This window comes from Pogona vitticeps, chromosome 4 (genome assembly GCF_051106095.1).
Source record: "Pogona vitticeps strain Pit_001003342236 chromosome 4, PviZW2.1, whole genome shotgun sequence".
NCBI lineage: Eukaryota > Metazoa > Chordata > Lepidosauria > Squamata > Agamidae > Pogona > Pogona vitticeps.
This window is the reverse complement of record NC_135786.1, coordinates 1,740,553-1,757,125: the sequence shown is the minus strand read 5'-3', so window position 1 is coordinate 1,757,125 and position 16,573 is coordinate 1,740,553. Positions and strand designations below refer to the sequence as shown.

The 16,573-nt window shown below is 46.4% G+C and overlaps 1 protein-coding gene across 3 annotated transcripts in view; it reads right to left on the bottom strand.

Moving 5' to 3' along the window:
- RPRD1B (regulation of nuclear pre-mRNA domain containing 1B) overlaps positions 1-16,573 on the bottom strand; it is a 40,898-nt gene that overhangs the window by 15,641 nt on the left and 8,684 nt on the right. For all 3 annotated transcript variants that reach the window (XM_020811593.3, XM_020811594.3, XM_020811595.3), the window contains exons 3-4: positions 9,181-9,314; positions 1,939-2,051 (exon numbers count right to left, since the gene is read on the bottom strand). In XM_020811593.3, the coding sequence (XP_020667252.1) occupies positions 1,939-2,051; positions 9,181-9,314 (247 nt within the window). The remainder of the gene's footprint in view (positions 1-1,938; positions 2,052-9,180; positions 9,315-16,573) is intronic.

Below are 16,573 nucleotides of genomic sequence, written 5' to 3'. Positions count from 1 at the left end.
TGTTCTGCAGTGCTCCAGTCAACAAGGAGAATTGTGGCATCTAAAAAAGGCAACAAGCCTTGCTCACCATCCCCAACGGATCAGAGTTCTAATGGTGCCCTTGCCTGCCCCTTCGGAAAGGAGAGCGGGGAGACCTGAATGAGGACCGCAATCAGCTGCTGTGTTTCTGCACACAAGAATAACACTGGCTTAAGCCTTTATTTAAGCCATTTATATACTACTCTATAGCTTAAGATCTTAGAGTATAACAATAAAAGCAATATGAAGCGGTTCTCTATTTTAAAACCTCAGCCTTCCATCCTTCTGAGGTTGGTCAATTGAGTATCTAGCTTGCCCCGGGGGGTGGGGGGAGAAGAGGGCAATGCGTAGCCCGCATAATTAAATTGCATACCACCCAGAGAGTGCTTTAAGCACTATGGGATGGTATGTAAGCAGCATAATTTTAGAGGCTAGTTCGTCACTTTGGGGAACAGAATACTGGTTTAGAGAAATCACTAGGCTAATCCAGCAGTTGCCTCTGATGTTCCTGGCAGAGAATAAGCTGAGCTGTCGGGAATTATTCCTGTCCTAAGTCCTCTTGAAATGGCCCTACAAGTCTCCACTATTTTAAACAGGGATTAGAGGGTTTGCACCCCACTACTGCTTTGGCTGGAATATCTACCGCTAACAGCAGATCAAGAGAACTGCCGTTCTCAGTATGGAAAGGTAAGAGAGGGGGACACCTCACGGAAGCGCTTCCCCCCCTTTCCATCACATAGGGAATTATATCTGGCATACCACTATACGGGAAGGTTTCTGGTATGCAGAACAATCATTTACATAGCATTTGTCCATGCTTCTCCCACCTTCTCAAAACAGGGATGGCATATTCAGCACAAACAGAGCCCAGAAGGACAAGGATCTCACTGTTCCAACCTGCGAGGCCACAAAGAACCCCCCCCCCCCGGGCACCAAGACTATGTAAGCCATAAGTGGTGCCGCAGAAGCTGCTGGAAAAAGCATTTTGCATGGGGATCCCACCTACAAATAACATTTTATCTACTCTCTGAGATTCTAGCTTTTATTCCACCAAAAGACAAGCCAGAGAAAGACTTCTAGGCAGAGAGATGCCATGATGATTTTTTTTTAAATGCCAACTCAATTTTTAACAGGAAGCTAGGAAGAAACTAGGCCACTGAGCCTTCGCGTCAGGCTTCTTTCCAGGTGGGTAAAAGTTAGACATCTGTAATGTGGTCTGTCACGTGGATCTCCCAGAATGGAGAATTCTGGGAGTTGGGAGTCCAAAAAAATCTGAGTGGGACTTCCTCCCTCGTTCCAGCCCCAGCCTGAATGTCCAGCCTTTCAGAGCTATTACTGAAGGCCCTTCTAAATCTTGATTCATCCTGGACTAGTCAGCTCTCTGCCCACGTCATGCACGGCAGCACGCTGTCCTGCAATGGGCTCCCTGATGTTTCCAATGCAGCAGGCCTGTGCACGCTGGTATCTGTTCTGTCAATATTTGCTTCTCTAAAAATTCTAAGAAACCATCCAGAAACCAAATGGCAAGCACAAAAAAATTTGAAGGACCTTTCTTTTTCAGAACAAAGAACTGGGAGGCAGCCTTACAGCTCAGCAGGCAGGAAATCTAAGTTTAATGAACTTCCTGGAATGATCTATTAGCTATATAAATTAAGTCACTCCCTGCTGGCTTGCAACAGACTTCCTTGCTTTGAGCAATTTTCTTTAGTTTGCTTTGAATGTTGTGACTTTATGGACTAGCATTTGCTTTATGTTCCTTCTTCCTGTGTTCTGTACTCTTCTTCAATTTCCAAGATCCAATTATTTTACACAAATAAATATTACTAGTGGCTGTTGACTGTTTCACTGCAGTAGTTCATGGTGTCACCTGCTTGGGAGGGGGGTTAATGATCTTATCCAGCCCCCAACTTCCAGACATACCAGAAGGGGCCCAGTGTTGGGATCCTGTGGGGAGTAGCTCCCAGGGTAATCGTCATCTTCCTCTTCTTGTATCTGCTGAAATGTCCGCTTCAAGGACTTCTTCTCCTCTGTAACTGAGACCAGACACCAAAAGTCACAAATGCTGTAGACTTTGTGGGGGGCTGGGTGGGGTGAACACCAAGGGACAGTTTCTTTTCCTTTAGAAGATGGAAGCCAAAGGATTGCAAATTTGAAAATCATGGTTTGTGCCAAGCCAACCCCTGTACACTTCCCAACCCGCCGATCAGATTGAGCAGCAATCAAGAGTACATGTCCGTGAGACTTTCCTCTATCTGCCCTGGTACTGTGCCCGGGGACTGTTCACCGGGGCCATTAAATACCTTCGTCATTTCAAAAGCAAGAAGCAAGGTCTTTCTAGCAATGGGTGATGTTAGCCACGGCCGAGGCATCCGAAACAAAACTGTCCAGGCTTCAAAGGAAGGGACCTCCAAAGGCCAGATGCAGGGGAGGGGGATCAGGAGACAGGTCTCTCGTGGTCTCGTGCGCTCCCCGAGGCACCTGGTGGGGCCACTGGGAGATACAGGATGCTGGACTAGAGGGGCCCTGGGCCTGATCCAGCAGGGCCCTTCTTCTGATGTCCCTTATGTTGGGACCATAAACAGGGAGTCATCTCCTCAAGACGGCTCACACGCTGCCCTGACATGGTCTCCTGGTGAAGAGCAGGCTGCATGGATACCACAAGGCCAGAATAAGACCAGATGGAGACAGTGCTCCAGCTTCCAGACAGATGCAGCACTCTTATTTCATCTCCCTAAGATGGCACCTGAAGGAGCTGATCATGAAGAGGAACGTGCCCTAAATTTTTCTGTGGGAGGGCCCTCTGGACTGTTGGCTGCAAAGTTTGCCTTGGCCAGCAAGGCCAGTCCACCACTGAAGCCCCCTCTTGCTCACCCTCTGCTAAGCAATGCAAATGTCCTGCTCTTCTCTGAATAACAGCCATGGTCAAGGTTGGAGTTTTTGTAGTGTTAAAACCATTAAGTGGACTGTGAAAAAATTACAACTCTGAAAATGTAAATTGTGCTTTGAAGATGAGGCTCGAACAGGTTAAACTGCAGAAGCCTCTGTGCTGCAAGGTCGGAAGACCCGCCGTAGTAAGATCGAATCCATGCAAGGGAGTGAGCCCCTGTCACTTGTCCCACCTCCTGCCAACCTAGCCGTTCAAAGGCATGTAAAAATGCGAGTAGATAAATAGGTACCACCTCGGTGGGAAGGTCATGGCAGTCCGTGTCTAGTCGTGCTGGCCACGTGACCATGAAAATGGTCTTCGGACAAACGCTGGCTCTACGGCTTGGAGACAGGGATGAGCACCGCACCCTAGAGTCGGACACGACTGGACTAAAGGTCATGGGGAAGCTTTACCTTTACCTTATTGCAAAACCATCAGCTCTCCTGCCAAGTTTGAAAGCCAGGACACCGTACAGTAACGTTGCCTTACGAAAGAACTTATTTCATACCTAACACTTGAGGATAAGCAACCGATAAGAAAACAAAAATAAAGGCGTGGGAGGGTGGAATCCTCGAGTTCTAAACTGCGGATAGAGCCAATTGGTCCCCTACTAACGCAGTTCACTAGCACTTATGCTCCTGGGATTTTGTCTGCCAAGTATAACCATACTCAAGTAACTTATTATTTCCCCAAATGCCAGGACCGTGTTAATCAAAATAAAGGCTATTAACTGCCAGAGTGGCAACCTGCCAGTCTCATATTTTATGAGGCTGCCAAAAAGATATTTTTTATTAAAACTATTCTGACTATTTATAGAGATCAGTAACTTACTAAACTGCAAAATTCAGGTGTTTACAGTTGAAAGGAAACGTAAACAACTGGGAGAAATATAAATGCAGGGAGGCAAGAAACATGCAATGAAATGCACACACTGGATACCAATAGCACAGACACCAAAGAGCATCAGGCATCATATAGTAGTATCACCAGCAGCAAAGAAATCATGATTGAGCCCTTAGAATATTTTTCACGTGTGCTGAGTAATATGCTTAAAGGCTAAAGACTGCTAAAAAGTATAATGCTTTTTTTAAACATTTAATTATGTGTTTTAGAAATAGATTCTCTGCATTTTGAATTGAAATATGATTTAAGTTCTTCTCTGTGACACAGCTAAAAGCTTATAAAGGAAATGAATTTTTCTAATTTAAATTCAGCCTACAACCTAAGTTTCATTTTTGGATTATTTCTTATTTGCAACTTTTTAGAGCTGTAAGACGTTCGGATGGCCATCATTCCTGCAGCTTTTCAAAAGCTGCACAAATGGATTTCAGCTTAAACATTGGTACCTACATTTCTTCCGTAGCTGCAAGACTATGCTTTTTCTTTACAACACTGAAGTATTTTCTATGCCGATGGGACACAGAGGCAATGTAGACAGTACTTATAAAAACTGACAAGTGGATGTTTCCTGGCATCATTGCAATAAGGAAACTACTTATTTTACATTGATACCCAGAGGGATTTTGACATGACTGGAAAGAGTTATCTGGTTTCATTATGGAATTAACCCTTCCAGGGATAAATATCACCTGTTGTGCAGCGCAGGCTTTTGTTTTTCTTTTTCCTAGGGGTCTATAAGCTCTTAGGAAGTTGTCCAGTGTTAGATCGTCTGACCCGACACCATGACCAACATCTTCTCCACATCCAATTCCCACAGAGGGTCAAATAGGAGGGTTTTAGAAAATGTTTTTTCCCCCATGGAACCCTGCCAGCACGAAAACTACTTTCTCCGAGTAATAAGTGCCTGGTATTCATTCAACAACTAGGCAGAAGGCTAGAGTTGCCTTCTCTTGCCAAAGGAGAATTTCTGATTTTCAAATCCATTCAGAATGCCTTTTCAGCGGCTGCTTAAGAAAGACAAAGTGTCCCATCTTCACAAGGAGTGGATGGTAAGGGACAAGGAAACGCAGGGAGTAAATGCCTACAGCTCTTCCCATGAAGCCACGATCTCACACAGCTACGTCCATCCTTGCTTCGTCCCTTTGGCCCTCAGGGAAGAGTCCAACATACTCCTCTATTCGGCCCCAGGTTTCAATTTCACACCAGTTAAACAGTTTCGCTTAAAATGGAACTGGGCAACTTTCAGAGGTCCGAGGTCTTCTCATGCCACACTTGCGTCTCCTTTCCTAGCACGTCTCTCTCAAATGGAAATTTTAAAAAATGGAAAGACCCCTCTCACGCACATATGCTTCTTCTTCCATAGAATCCAGAGGCGTGGGGACAGGAGTGCTGTGGCCTCTAACACCCTCAAATGGTTCTCTCATGTCCCCTGGAGGGGTCAAGGAGGAATTTCCAGGTAAATCCTTTGGAAAATCAATAAATTTAGAATCCGGGGTGGTGGTGGTGGTGGCAGAGAGCACCCCCACCCACCAGTCCACAGACGGCTGTTGGCCCACCTCCGGCTTAAACTGAAATGAGGCTTGCAAAAAGAACAGCTCGCACGAGGTTGAACAACACGTGAAGAACAGCCAAGTGGAAAAGTGAATCAAGAGGAAGCTCCGTCAAGCATTCAGAGTGCTGTCCTCTGAAGATGCGGGCCACAGAGACTGGTGAAACATTAGGAAGAACAACCTTCAGAACACAGCCAAAGAGCCCGAAAAACCCAGAACAACCACAAGCATTCATAATATTTTTAAATTTCATTCAATCCATTTTCTCTCCAAAACATTATTGTTTCTTCCCTCTGCGTTTACCCCTTCCCTCTCCGAAATACATATTCCAAGAATACACTCCATATTTTCTTAAAATCATTATTTTTTTGATAGGCCTCTTCTTATTTTCATATCACATGTCCATTTATCATTAATTGCCATGTCCCATAGTTCTCTATACCATTCCTCTAAACTGAGTTGGTTATCATTTTTCCTTGCTGCCGTAATCATTATTACTATTAAGTCCTTATTTTGCTTCAACAATTGATCCTTCTTAACCAAATTCAATAAAGCCATTGACGGGGACATTTAAATATTTAATCCAGTTATTTCCCTTATTTCTTTAAAAAATGTGCTTCCTTTCTTGCTTTCTTACTTCACGTGACCACTGCACATGGGCTTGTGAGACTTTACAGCATGTTACTGGCCAAATCTGGGTTCTAAAATTCTCTGGCAAGGAATCAGGCATAGGCGCAAAACAGCCGATAACATCATAACGTCAGCCCACTATGCCTCACCATACCAAGAGTGGGAGAAGAGGGGAGCAGTGGGGAAAAGCAGAACAAACCAAGGGTCTGTGCATTCTCCAAGCCCGTGACGGGCGCCAAGAAGCCTAGTGTTGCACACAGCTGCCAACAGATCCCCAAACTGTATTTGTCAGAAAGGCACGAGGAAAGACTCAACATGTTGGCAGCCCTGCTTTCCTACAGTGAGCCGTACAGTGCCCTCCTCTTGACTGGCAGCCAATCTTAAGGTCAATGGATGTCTTGGGGATGCCAGACCGGTCTAGTCTGATCACCTGGGAGGCTGTTCAGGTGACAGCTTGCCAGGCCAGGAGTCTGTTCCCTTTGAAAAGGACTGTACAGCCACTAAGAATAGCTCACTTCAGACAATCTGACAGGATTCAAACCAAAGAGAGTTGAGTTTGCAGCCTTTAGGGCACGGACGAACTCATAGACATTACGGAATGCCCTGAAGCTAGAAACATCCAAATACCTTGGGGGGGGGGAGTGACAACATGCTGGGGACCGGAATCAGGCATTTTCTGCACTTCTGCGCCGCCTCCGCCTCCACCTCCTGCTTTTCCAGCCCCTCAGAAACAGGTCTAAAGAGGAAGAGCTGCTTCCCTCCTGCTGTATCTTAAATTTACATTTTACCATCTTGGATTTATTGCATGTTTATTGGTTTTACTGCTTTTAAATTTGTAATGCTGCCCAGAGTAGACCTTTGGTCTAGATGGGCGGGGTATAAATGTAATAAACTAAAATAAATAAATGAGGTGACCAAAGGCCTTTGGGAAAATGCCACTGTAACAGCTGGACACCAGACTCGGGGTGATCTCCAGGCTGTGAAGGCAGCAGGTTTTTTTTTAGTCTTCCTGCTTGACAGGCAAGGCAAGCAAAGAAACAGGGAGACCAGAGCAGAAACCGTGCTCTCCGAAGGCATTTGGAGGATGGGTGTTTTCTCTGATCCTCCAGTTTTGGGTTTTTTTTTTTTTTTTTTTTTTTTTTTTGGCTTCTCCTGCAGGGTTTTGCAAGAAAAAAGCTCCCCCTCTCCCTTCCTATGAACGAATCTGCAATGTTTTGGCAGGTGGGAGACTAGATACAGATGGCGAACAGCTAGAGGGCAAGGGAAGAGTGACCCGTCCTCAGGAACCTTGTCTAGAAAAAGGCAGCAGTATCTGGATACTCGGTGAGAAAGACGGTGCTTGAGCTGGTCAGAACACATTTTGCTGTCCTCCTCTACCAAGGGGTCGGGTGTTCCTGCCCAGCTTTTGGAACACAAATGGAAGCGTCCTGAAACGACAGGCTCTTTTCCTCACCCTGCCCAGATCTTCCAACTAAACACTTGAGACAAACCAAGGGCATCTTTCCTAGGCATCTGGGAGGTAGGAAAAAAACCCCACATGATTAAAGATTCTGAGAAAAGGTAAATATTTGAGAATGCCCACTGGGAAGAACGCTTTTGGCAACCACACCTTGCCGTTGATCTAGTCCGCAAGACAAGGTGGCTGGGTCAGATTTCCTTTCTCGTTTGATGACCCTTCCTGCTTTAGTTTCAGGACAGCGATTAAGTTTGTTATACAGGAATGATACAGAGAGTGGACAGAGCCAGGATACTTTCCTCTGGCTCAAAAGCCACGATCAGTTCCTCAAAACTTCAGAGACTAAATCCCTCAGACCTCCACTCCAAATACCTGGCTGGAGCAAAGCTTAAACACGAGCAAACACACATGTGGGTATTAACTTGTCATAAAATGTTTTCTAACCCTCCTTCCCAAAGTGAAATGCAGAGTCTAGGCTCGTTAAGACAGGGACCTACAATTTTGGAATTATTTTGAACACTGATGGCCATATAGGCATCATTCACAATCAGCAAGCTTTAGAACACAATTATTAGCTCGGGGAGGCTGTTTCGACTCTGTGGGTCCTGCATTATACTGTAGGTTCTTACGGGAGACAATTATCTCCCCAATGCTTTTTAACATCTACATGAAGCTGTTGGGAGAGGTCATCCAGAGTTTTGACATGCAGCTGTATCTCTCCTCTACATCCTTTGCAGGAGATGTAGTCCAGGTCCCTGAGCGCCACCAGGCCTTGATAATGGCTTGAATAAAGGCCAGTAAGTCGAAATGGACTCTGGACAAGAAACAGATTCTCCTATGGCCCCCACCCAACCAGCTGGATGGGAATTTCCTATTAAATAGGGAAAGGTAATGTTTTGAATAGTCTGCCAAAAACCATCCTTGACTACACAGCAAGCTCAATCCTTAAGCCTAAGGGTGGTTACACTAATGAAATAAATCGGGTGATGGATCAGAGATTCTGAATTCACTTTAAAGTCATGTGATAGTCATATGGTTTTTGTGCTGTCCTGTGCATCCCCTCGGGAAAATATTTAATCCATATTTTAAGCGGTGTTGTATATTGGTCAAGGGGGCTACATGGGCTGTCAGAAGCGTTGCATCTGAAGCTTTGTCCTGTGCCTGCCTGCCGCCCTCACGCTGGCTGCCTCTCACAGCCATTTGCTGCTGCTGTGGTGTTTATTGATTGACTGGTTGATTGATTGAAATCTGGAACAGTGCTAGAACAGAATGACAGTTAGAAAAACAAACTAAACAGAGGTTTCCCCACAGCCTGAAACACACACATGGAGACAGACAGATACACAGGAAAGGTAGGGACAGGTCCGAAACTGATCAGAGATGAGTAAGCTTGGGAAACAGAGACGTGGACATGGAGGAGTGAACGGCAATCCCTACACACTCAATTTACACCAAAAGATGTATCCACATGTCGAATCGATTCAAATTCAATCGATCTGACATCCAAATTAAAATAAACCTCTGGCGCAAGAGTTAAATATCTCGCTTTTAGTCAAATAACACGATTCCCTGTCGAAAGAATCCACAGGCCCACGTGTATCACATAGTCCCTTTTATAAAATTGATTTAAAACATGCTAAACCCAATCCAAACACAGGTGTGTGTGTGTTTTTTCTGTGAAAAACAAGCACATTTTTTACCTTTAGGTTGGGGGCTACTCGAGTCTTCCATAGACAGTTTCAACTGCTGAATGAACTCACTGCCATACACGCTCCTCTCTTGCCAGATGTTCAGCAATCGCTCCAGGGGCTTTTTGCAGCCCTCGTCTGCTTCTCTGGAAGGTGAAAAATTTAAGTATGTCAGAAACAGGTGGGAAAAAAGGTGTACACAAACCGAAAAGGCGATGTTTGGGGCAGAGGGCACTAACAGAACGTCCTTCCTACAGTAACACTGAGAGACAGGCAAAGAGGCAAAATAACTAGGAAAGCCGAAGTGCGGGCAGCTAGATTTTTTTAAGAGAGATGCTCACCCAGCTGTAATTCACAGGCACCTGAATTAAAAAACATGGTTTTAAAAGGCCCAGATTTGTTTAGTAACATTCACAGCATACATAAAGAGTAGAAGAGTAACACAAAGGCACACCTATTCCTTTGTTTGAGCTAGATATCATCAGTCCTTAAGACCTTAAAACCCTCTCTAAATAGCACCACAGCCTTTAACAAGCTGATAACATATTACATGCCAGGAAATGACACATAGCTGTGCATTTGTAGTTTGCCCCACAGTAAGAGAATAGTCGCCTGAAGACAGATGGAGTGAGCCAGGCAGAAAGGCAATCTGGGGAGGTAAAAAAATCTGATAAATCCATACCATTTGAGAAGCTGACCTTACTTAAAATAGTGTTTAGACAGAGTGAAGGCACGTGGAATAACTAGCAATTGCAGAAAGGCTGCCAGTGAGGAATCTGAGAGTAAAACCCGAGGTTTCTAAAGGGAATACTCCAACAGATACTCTGTTTGCCACAGTTATAACTCCTCAAGTAACAGATCAAAGGGAAGGCAGATTTGCTAAAATCCAAGAACATTTATCTCACACATTAGGATCAAATATAGGGCCCAGTTAACACGCAGAAAGCAAATGCAGGTTTGCATTGAGCAACCTCCGTCAGGCTCTTGATGCAGATACACAGGGGCAAGCAGGCAACGCCTGAGCTGGCAAATCCCACTGTAACCACATTTTCTCTGTTCTACAAGCAACCTCTGCTCCATGAAGCCTGTTTCCCACATGGCCTGTCCTCTACCATTCATTGCAAAGAACACAGGATGCATTCTGTAACACCTGAGGCACACACATCCTGTTGGCTTGATTGGATTCCCCAACCTCCAGGAGAGAAATCCCATGAATAGAGGCTTTTGTGTAATTAGGTATCATGATGGAGGGCTGTTAGGTCATGCTCTAAACAGAAGGCAGCAGCTGCAACCGATGAGGTAAGAAGCCATGGTCTACTCTCTTCCCATCACCATTTCTTCCTGATGTACAAAGTGGTCACAGCAAATTTTCGAATGGAGTATTTCAATGTCCAGAAAGGACAGGTTACTTACCTGTAAAAATGGTTCTTCAAGTGGATCTCTATGAATCCACACCAGTGGGTTAAGACAGCGCCTGCGCTGGCCTCTCGGAATCTTCTAGAACTATAGTGAAAAGTAACAAAGTTTAGGTTGCCCTGTATAGCGCATGCTCCGCCCGCCAAAGCCCCAGCTCCATATGCCCGCCACATGGAGAGAGTTGGAACCCACTCAACAGTGAAGGACATGTGGGGAGGCTGGGCGGGATGTGTGTATTCATAGAGATCCACTTGAAGAACCATGTTTACAGGTAAGTAACCTGTCCTTCTTCAACGTGGTCTCTATGAATCCACACCAGTGGGTGACTAGCAAGCTCACTTACTGGATGGTGGGCTGTCACTGCAGAAGTGAAGTAAGTACAGCCCTCCCGAATTTGGTCTCATTCTTGGCCCGTAGGTCCAGCTTGTAATGTGTAACAAAGGTAGACACGTTGGACCAGGTTGCTGCTCTGCAAATCTCTTGGATGTCAACTCCTCGCAGCAGGGCCGTCGATGTGGCAACAGCTCTGGTGGAATGAGCTCTGAGACCCTCGGGAATAGGCTTGTTCTGCAGTTCGTAGGCCAGAGCAATGGTGGAGACCAACCATCTGGATAGGGTGGAAGATGAGGCAGCGGAACCTTTATGCTGACCATAGAAACAGAGGAACAGTTTCAGAACTTTCCTAAAGTCCTTAGTTCTAGTGACATAATAAGCTAACGCTCTTCGAACATGTAAAGAATGGAGCATGCGCTCAACATCTGTAACTGCATCAGGAAACAATGTCGGTAACACCAAAGGTTGGTTAACATGGAACTCGGAAACCACTTTGGGGAGAAATGTAACGTCAGGGTGTAGCACCACCTTGTCTTTAAAAAACTGAAGGTACGGAGAGTCTGTACGAAGTGCGGCCAATTCACTAGCTCTATGAGCAGAAGTGATGGCAACTAGGAATAAAGTCTTAAGTGAAAGCATTTTGAGGTCACATGAGGCCATTGGCTCAAAAGGATGTTGAGTGAGGCAATGTAGCACTGTTTGCAAGGACCACTGTGGTACTGGTTTTCTCAAAGGAGGTCTCATGCTGGACAAACCGTTAAAGAAGGCTTTCAAAGTTGGGTGTGAAAACCACCAAGACGACTCAGAGCTAGGAGGTTGGAAAGCGACGATGGCTGAGGTATAAACTTTTAAGGTAGATTTGGACAGTCCTAAGTCGAAAAGATGTCGAATATAAAGGAGAAGAGTAGATAAGGCTACAGGAGAAGGTTGTAACCTGCGTTCTTTAGCAAATTTCAGGAAACCCTGCCACTTGTACTTGTAATTTAGTGGCTGGCTTTCTTGCTTTGTCAATGACTTCTGTTAATGCTGGGAAATCCTCCACGCTGTCAAGTGGAGGGATTCCAAGTCCGGGTGAAGGATGTTTCCCTTCGTCCTGAGTGATCAAATGTGGTAGACATGGCAATGTCATTCTGTCCACCGCTGACCGGAGAAGCACGGAGAACCATGGCTGTCGTGGCCACCAAGGAGCAATGAAGATTGCCTCCGCTTTCATCTGAAGAGTCCTGATCAGGGCCTTTTGCAGAACAGGTACTGGTGGATAGAGACACAGCAGTCCCTTGTTCCATGGAATCATAAAGGCATCCCCCAGAGAGCCTTTGCCCCTTCCTGCACGAGAGCCGTACCTTTCGCATTTCTTGTTGGTCTGTGTCGCAAACATGTCTACGACTGGTTGGACCCCACCTGTAGCACAGGCTGAGAAACATTTCCTGATCTAGCTCCCACTCGTGAGATTGGAACGAGCAGCGGCTCAGTTCGTCCGCCAGCTGACTGTCTGTCGTGGAGATGTGAATGGCCACCGGGAAGATGTGCTGCTGGTAACACCACTCCCATAAGTGGACAGCCAGAAACAGAAGAGACTTCGATCGTGTTCCCCCTTGTTTGTTCACATAGAACATGGTCGTGGCGTTGTCTGTGACCACTTGTATTGCTCTGCCCTTCACCAGGGGGAGGAACGCTCTGAGTGCCTTTATAACTGCTATTAACTCCAGGTGATTGATGTGGAGTGAGGCTTCTTGAGGGGACCAAAGGGCATGAATTTGATGTCCCCCGCAGTGGGCTCCCCAACCCAGGGGGCTGGCGTCTGTTGTCACTTGTCGTGTCAACTGTAGGGGTCGAAAAGGTCGTCCTATCAAAAGATGTGGTGGGAATGTCCACCAGTGAAGTTGATCTGCTAGCTCTGGTGTGACCCTCAGTCGCTTGTGTTGACGTTCTCGCAGAGGATTGAATAGGGCGAGTAGCCAAGACTGGAGTGAGCGCATCTTGAGGTGCGCATGGGGTAGGGCACAGGTTGTCGATGCCATGAGACCCAGCAGACGTTGCGCAAGCCGTGCTGAGACTCTGCCCTTGGGTTTGAAGTTTTGAACTGCCTTCCTGATCTTCTGGATACGTTCGGGAGGTAGAAACATGCAAGCACGCAGAGAGTCAAGACATGCCCCTATACAGTCCATCACTTGCGAAGGCTCTAAATGAGACTTGTCATAATTTATGGTAAGACCCAAGGCTTGCAGGGTGTGAAGAACTTGAAGAGTGTCCTTGACTGCTTCTGCCCTGGATCTGGACACAATCACCCAGTCGTCAATGTAGGGGTAAATTTGGATCCCCTGTAGACGCAGGTAAGCAGCCACCAGAGCCATGCACTTGGTGAAGGTCGTCGGTGCCATGGAGAGACCGAAGGGGAGAGCCACATACTGACAAATGGTGTCCATAAAGCTTAGACGCAAGTATTTCCTGTATTTCTGATGAATTGTGATGTGGAAATACGCATCTTTTAGATCCACCACCACAAACCAATCTCCTTTCTTCAGCAGGTGAATGATTCCCTCCAGTGTGACCATCCTGAAACGGCGAGGTCTGAGGTAGGTGTTCAAGTCCCTCAGGTCCAGTATTGGCCTGAGGCCACTGTCCTTCTTCGGTACTGTAAAGTACCGGGAGTAAAACCCGTTTTGAATGTCTCGAAGTGGAACCTTTTGGATGGCCTGTTTTGCTAGGAGGGCAAGAATCTCTTCTTCTAGGATGGGATCGAATGATGTAGACTTGATCCATCCTAGAGGAGGCAATTCTATAAACTCCAGCCGGTAGCCGGAGCTTATAATGTTCAAGACCCATGAGTCCTGCATTATCTTGTACCAGTTCTGGAGATGAGGAGACAGGCGGGTTGTGTGATGCGCCTTTGAGATGGTCTTGGTCAAGTCAAAGATATTGCTTGGACTTTTGTCCAGACGATTTGTAAGACTGTCGTTTGTTGGACCGGGGTTTGAAGCTGCAGTAGACGAAGAGGCCTGTGAAGACCGCGTCTGACCTTGGTTAAGGAAGGAACGGTAAGATGATGGTGTAGATTGTTGGTATGACTGCTGAGAAAACTTGGGACGCCATTGGAACTTTGTCCCCCTAGGTTGCTAATGTATGGAGTAAGACCTTGCTGTCTTTTTGCTCTTATGCAGGTTCTCAAGCTTCTCATCAGTCTTCTCACTGAACAGACCAGAAGCATCAAATGTTAAGTTCTCGATTCTGGTCTTAATATCATCCACGATGTTGGATGATCTAAGCCAAGCATGCCTTCTTAGGGTGATTATAGAAGCAAGATTCTTAGCAGTGGCATCAGCAACATGTCACGAAGCTAAACGCTGATGCTTAGAAACAGTCAGTGCCTCAGCGTGTGTGTTAAGACACATTTGTCTGATATCTTCCAGCGCTACCTGTAGAGCTGGCAGCACCCTAGCCCAAAGCTGTTTCTGATACGCGCCCATAGCAACCAAATAATTCAGTGCCCTTATGGCGAAGGTTGTCATTGTATACAGTCTTCACCCCAAAACCTCTAATTTCCTGCCTTCTTTATTGGTAGGAGTTGCATGGCCCTTAGTAGGAATCCTGGATGCACTGGATTCGACTACCAGGGAATATGGAGCAGGATGATTCAATAGGAAAGAAGTCTTAGGGCCATGGATATGGTATAAGTTTTCAGTCCTTCTCGACACAGATGTGGAATTAGCAGGGTGCTCCCAATATTCCATAATGAGGTCTAGCAATTCAGGTACATAAGATAGACTAACAGGGTGAGATCTCTCCTTATTAATGTCACCAAAAGTTAGGTCATCTTCACGTGTAGGCGATTTTTCTATCTCTAGCCTTACGGTGGTAGCCATTCGAGAAACCATCTGGGAATAGGATGAAAAATCCTCAGATGGAGAGGATGGGTGGATATCAGCAGCATCCGATCCCAAAGGTTCCCATGGAAGGGGTGTTTCTAAAGAGGCTTCAGATGTAACCTCCTCTTCTTAATCAAAGGAAGTTTGGGATACTTGACTCTCCTCATCAGAGGTGGGAAAGATGCTGGGATGCTGTCCTTGAGGGGCACCTCTGGTGGGGTTCTGTGGCAGAGGAGGTTGAGGTGGTTGAGGATCTGCAGGAGCAGCATCAGGTTTTTGAGTTGTCGATGTGGAGGCCCCCTTTTCGGTCGATGTCAAAGGTCTCTGCTTATCGACATTGGAGCGCTTGTGTCGATGCTTTCTTGGAGGTGAAACAGAGGAGGATGAAGAGGTATAACGCGTCCTCTTTCTCCTCCTTCTGCGGTCCCTCGATGTCGAGGTGGACTCAGATGAGTAATCCCTCCGTCGGCGTCGGTGGCATGATCTCCTCTCGACACTATCGTTGGAGTCGGAGGAAGAATAGTCTCGACGCCGATGCTTTTTCCGTCTATCAACGCCAGATCCATGTCTGCGCTTGTGATGGCGCCGAGGTTTTTTCAGAGGAGGTTCCTCATCGTGATCCGACGCTGGGCGTCGAGGAGAGGGAACATCCAGAGGCATCTCAGGTCTCCTTGGGGATGGATATGGAGACTTGGAGCCAAGAGATCCCGGTGTCGAAGATCGGGATCTAGACGCCCGCCCGGTTAAAACAGGGCTATGAGGGGCATTGGTAATGCCAGCAATAGCCTGAACCAGCTGGCTAGCCGTTGGTGACCTCTCGACAACAACAGGAGGCTCCTGCTGGGGAGGTAGAGAGGCACCCATTTCCGACGTCGAATCGCGGTTTTGGGACGAATCCTCAAGTATAGGTGAATGAAGAGATGTCGAGACCGGAGGGACGACCAAAGTAATCTCCTTAGACTTTGATTTCAGCTTAACAGTGGTCTTTTTCTGTTTTAGCTGCTGAGGCATCACTGGATTGGAGGACGCAGCCGGAGCAGATGTACTGGTAAGTGATTTCTTTGTAGAGGTTTTTTTCTTAGGCTTGTCTTTAGTCTTTTCCTTAGAGGGTTCAGGAGTTGGTGAAGTAACCACTCTAACTTCAGAACGGATTGAGGAGGTCGAGGGAACGGATTCCATGTCAGAAGGCTGAGAAGCAGACAAGGTCTGTTTCCAGAGCGAATATTTCAAGCGCTGCTGGCGAGCCTTGAGGGTAACTTTAGTGAACTCTTTACAATGTTTGCAATGAGTGACCGAATGAGTTTCTCCCAAACAAAAAAGACAGAGGGAATGTCCGTCTTGAAAGGGAAGCTTTCTTCAGCAAGAGGAGCAGTGTCGAAAAGGCCCTCTCTTAGGAGACATTTTTTTCCTAGGTGGCATAGGCTGATAGAAGTGGGAAACGGTAATAGAAAAAGTCCGGAAGGCGCGTGGCGCCTCAGCGGGTGGTAAAGAGGTCACAATTAAGCTATTTAGAGTACTTGCGAATCGCCAGAGGCAGAAGAGAAGTCAAAAGACGGTCCGAGGTCAGGGCAACAGCGATAAGGAAGGTTGAGATACCAATCCAAGTCAGAAAGCTCGTAGAAAAAGGCAAAAATAACACAGCTCTAATCGAGAGGTTCCAACTCCGCGGGCGGAAAAATGGAACTGGAGCTTTGGTGGGCGGAGCACGCGCTATACAGGGCAACCTAAACTTTGTTACTTTTCCCTATAGCTCTAGAAGATTCTGAGAGGCCAGCACAGGCACTGTCTTA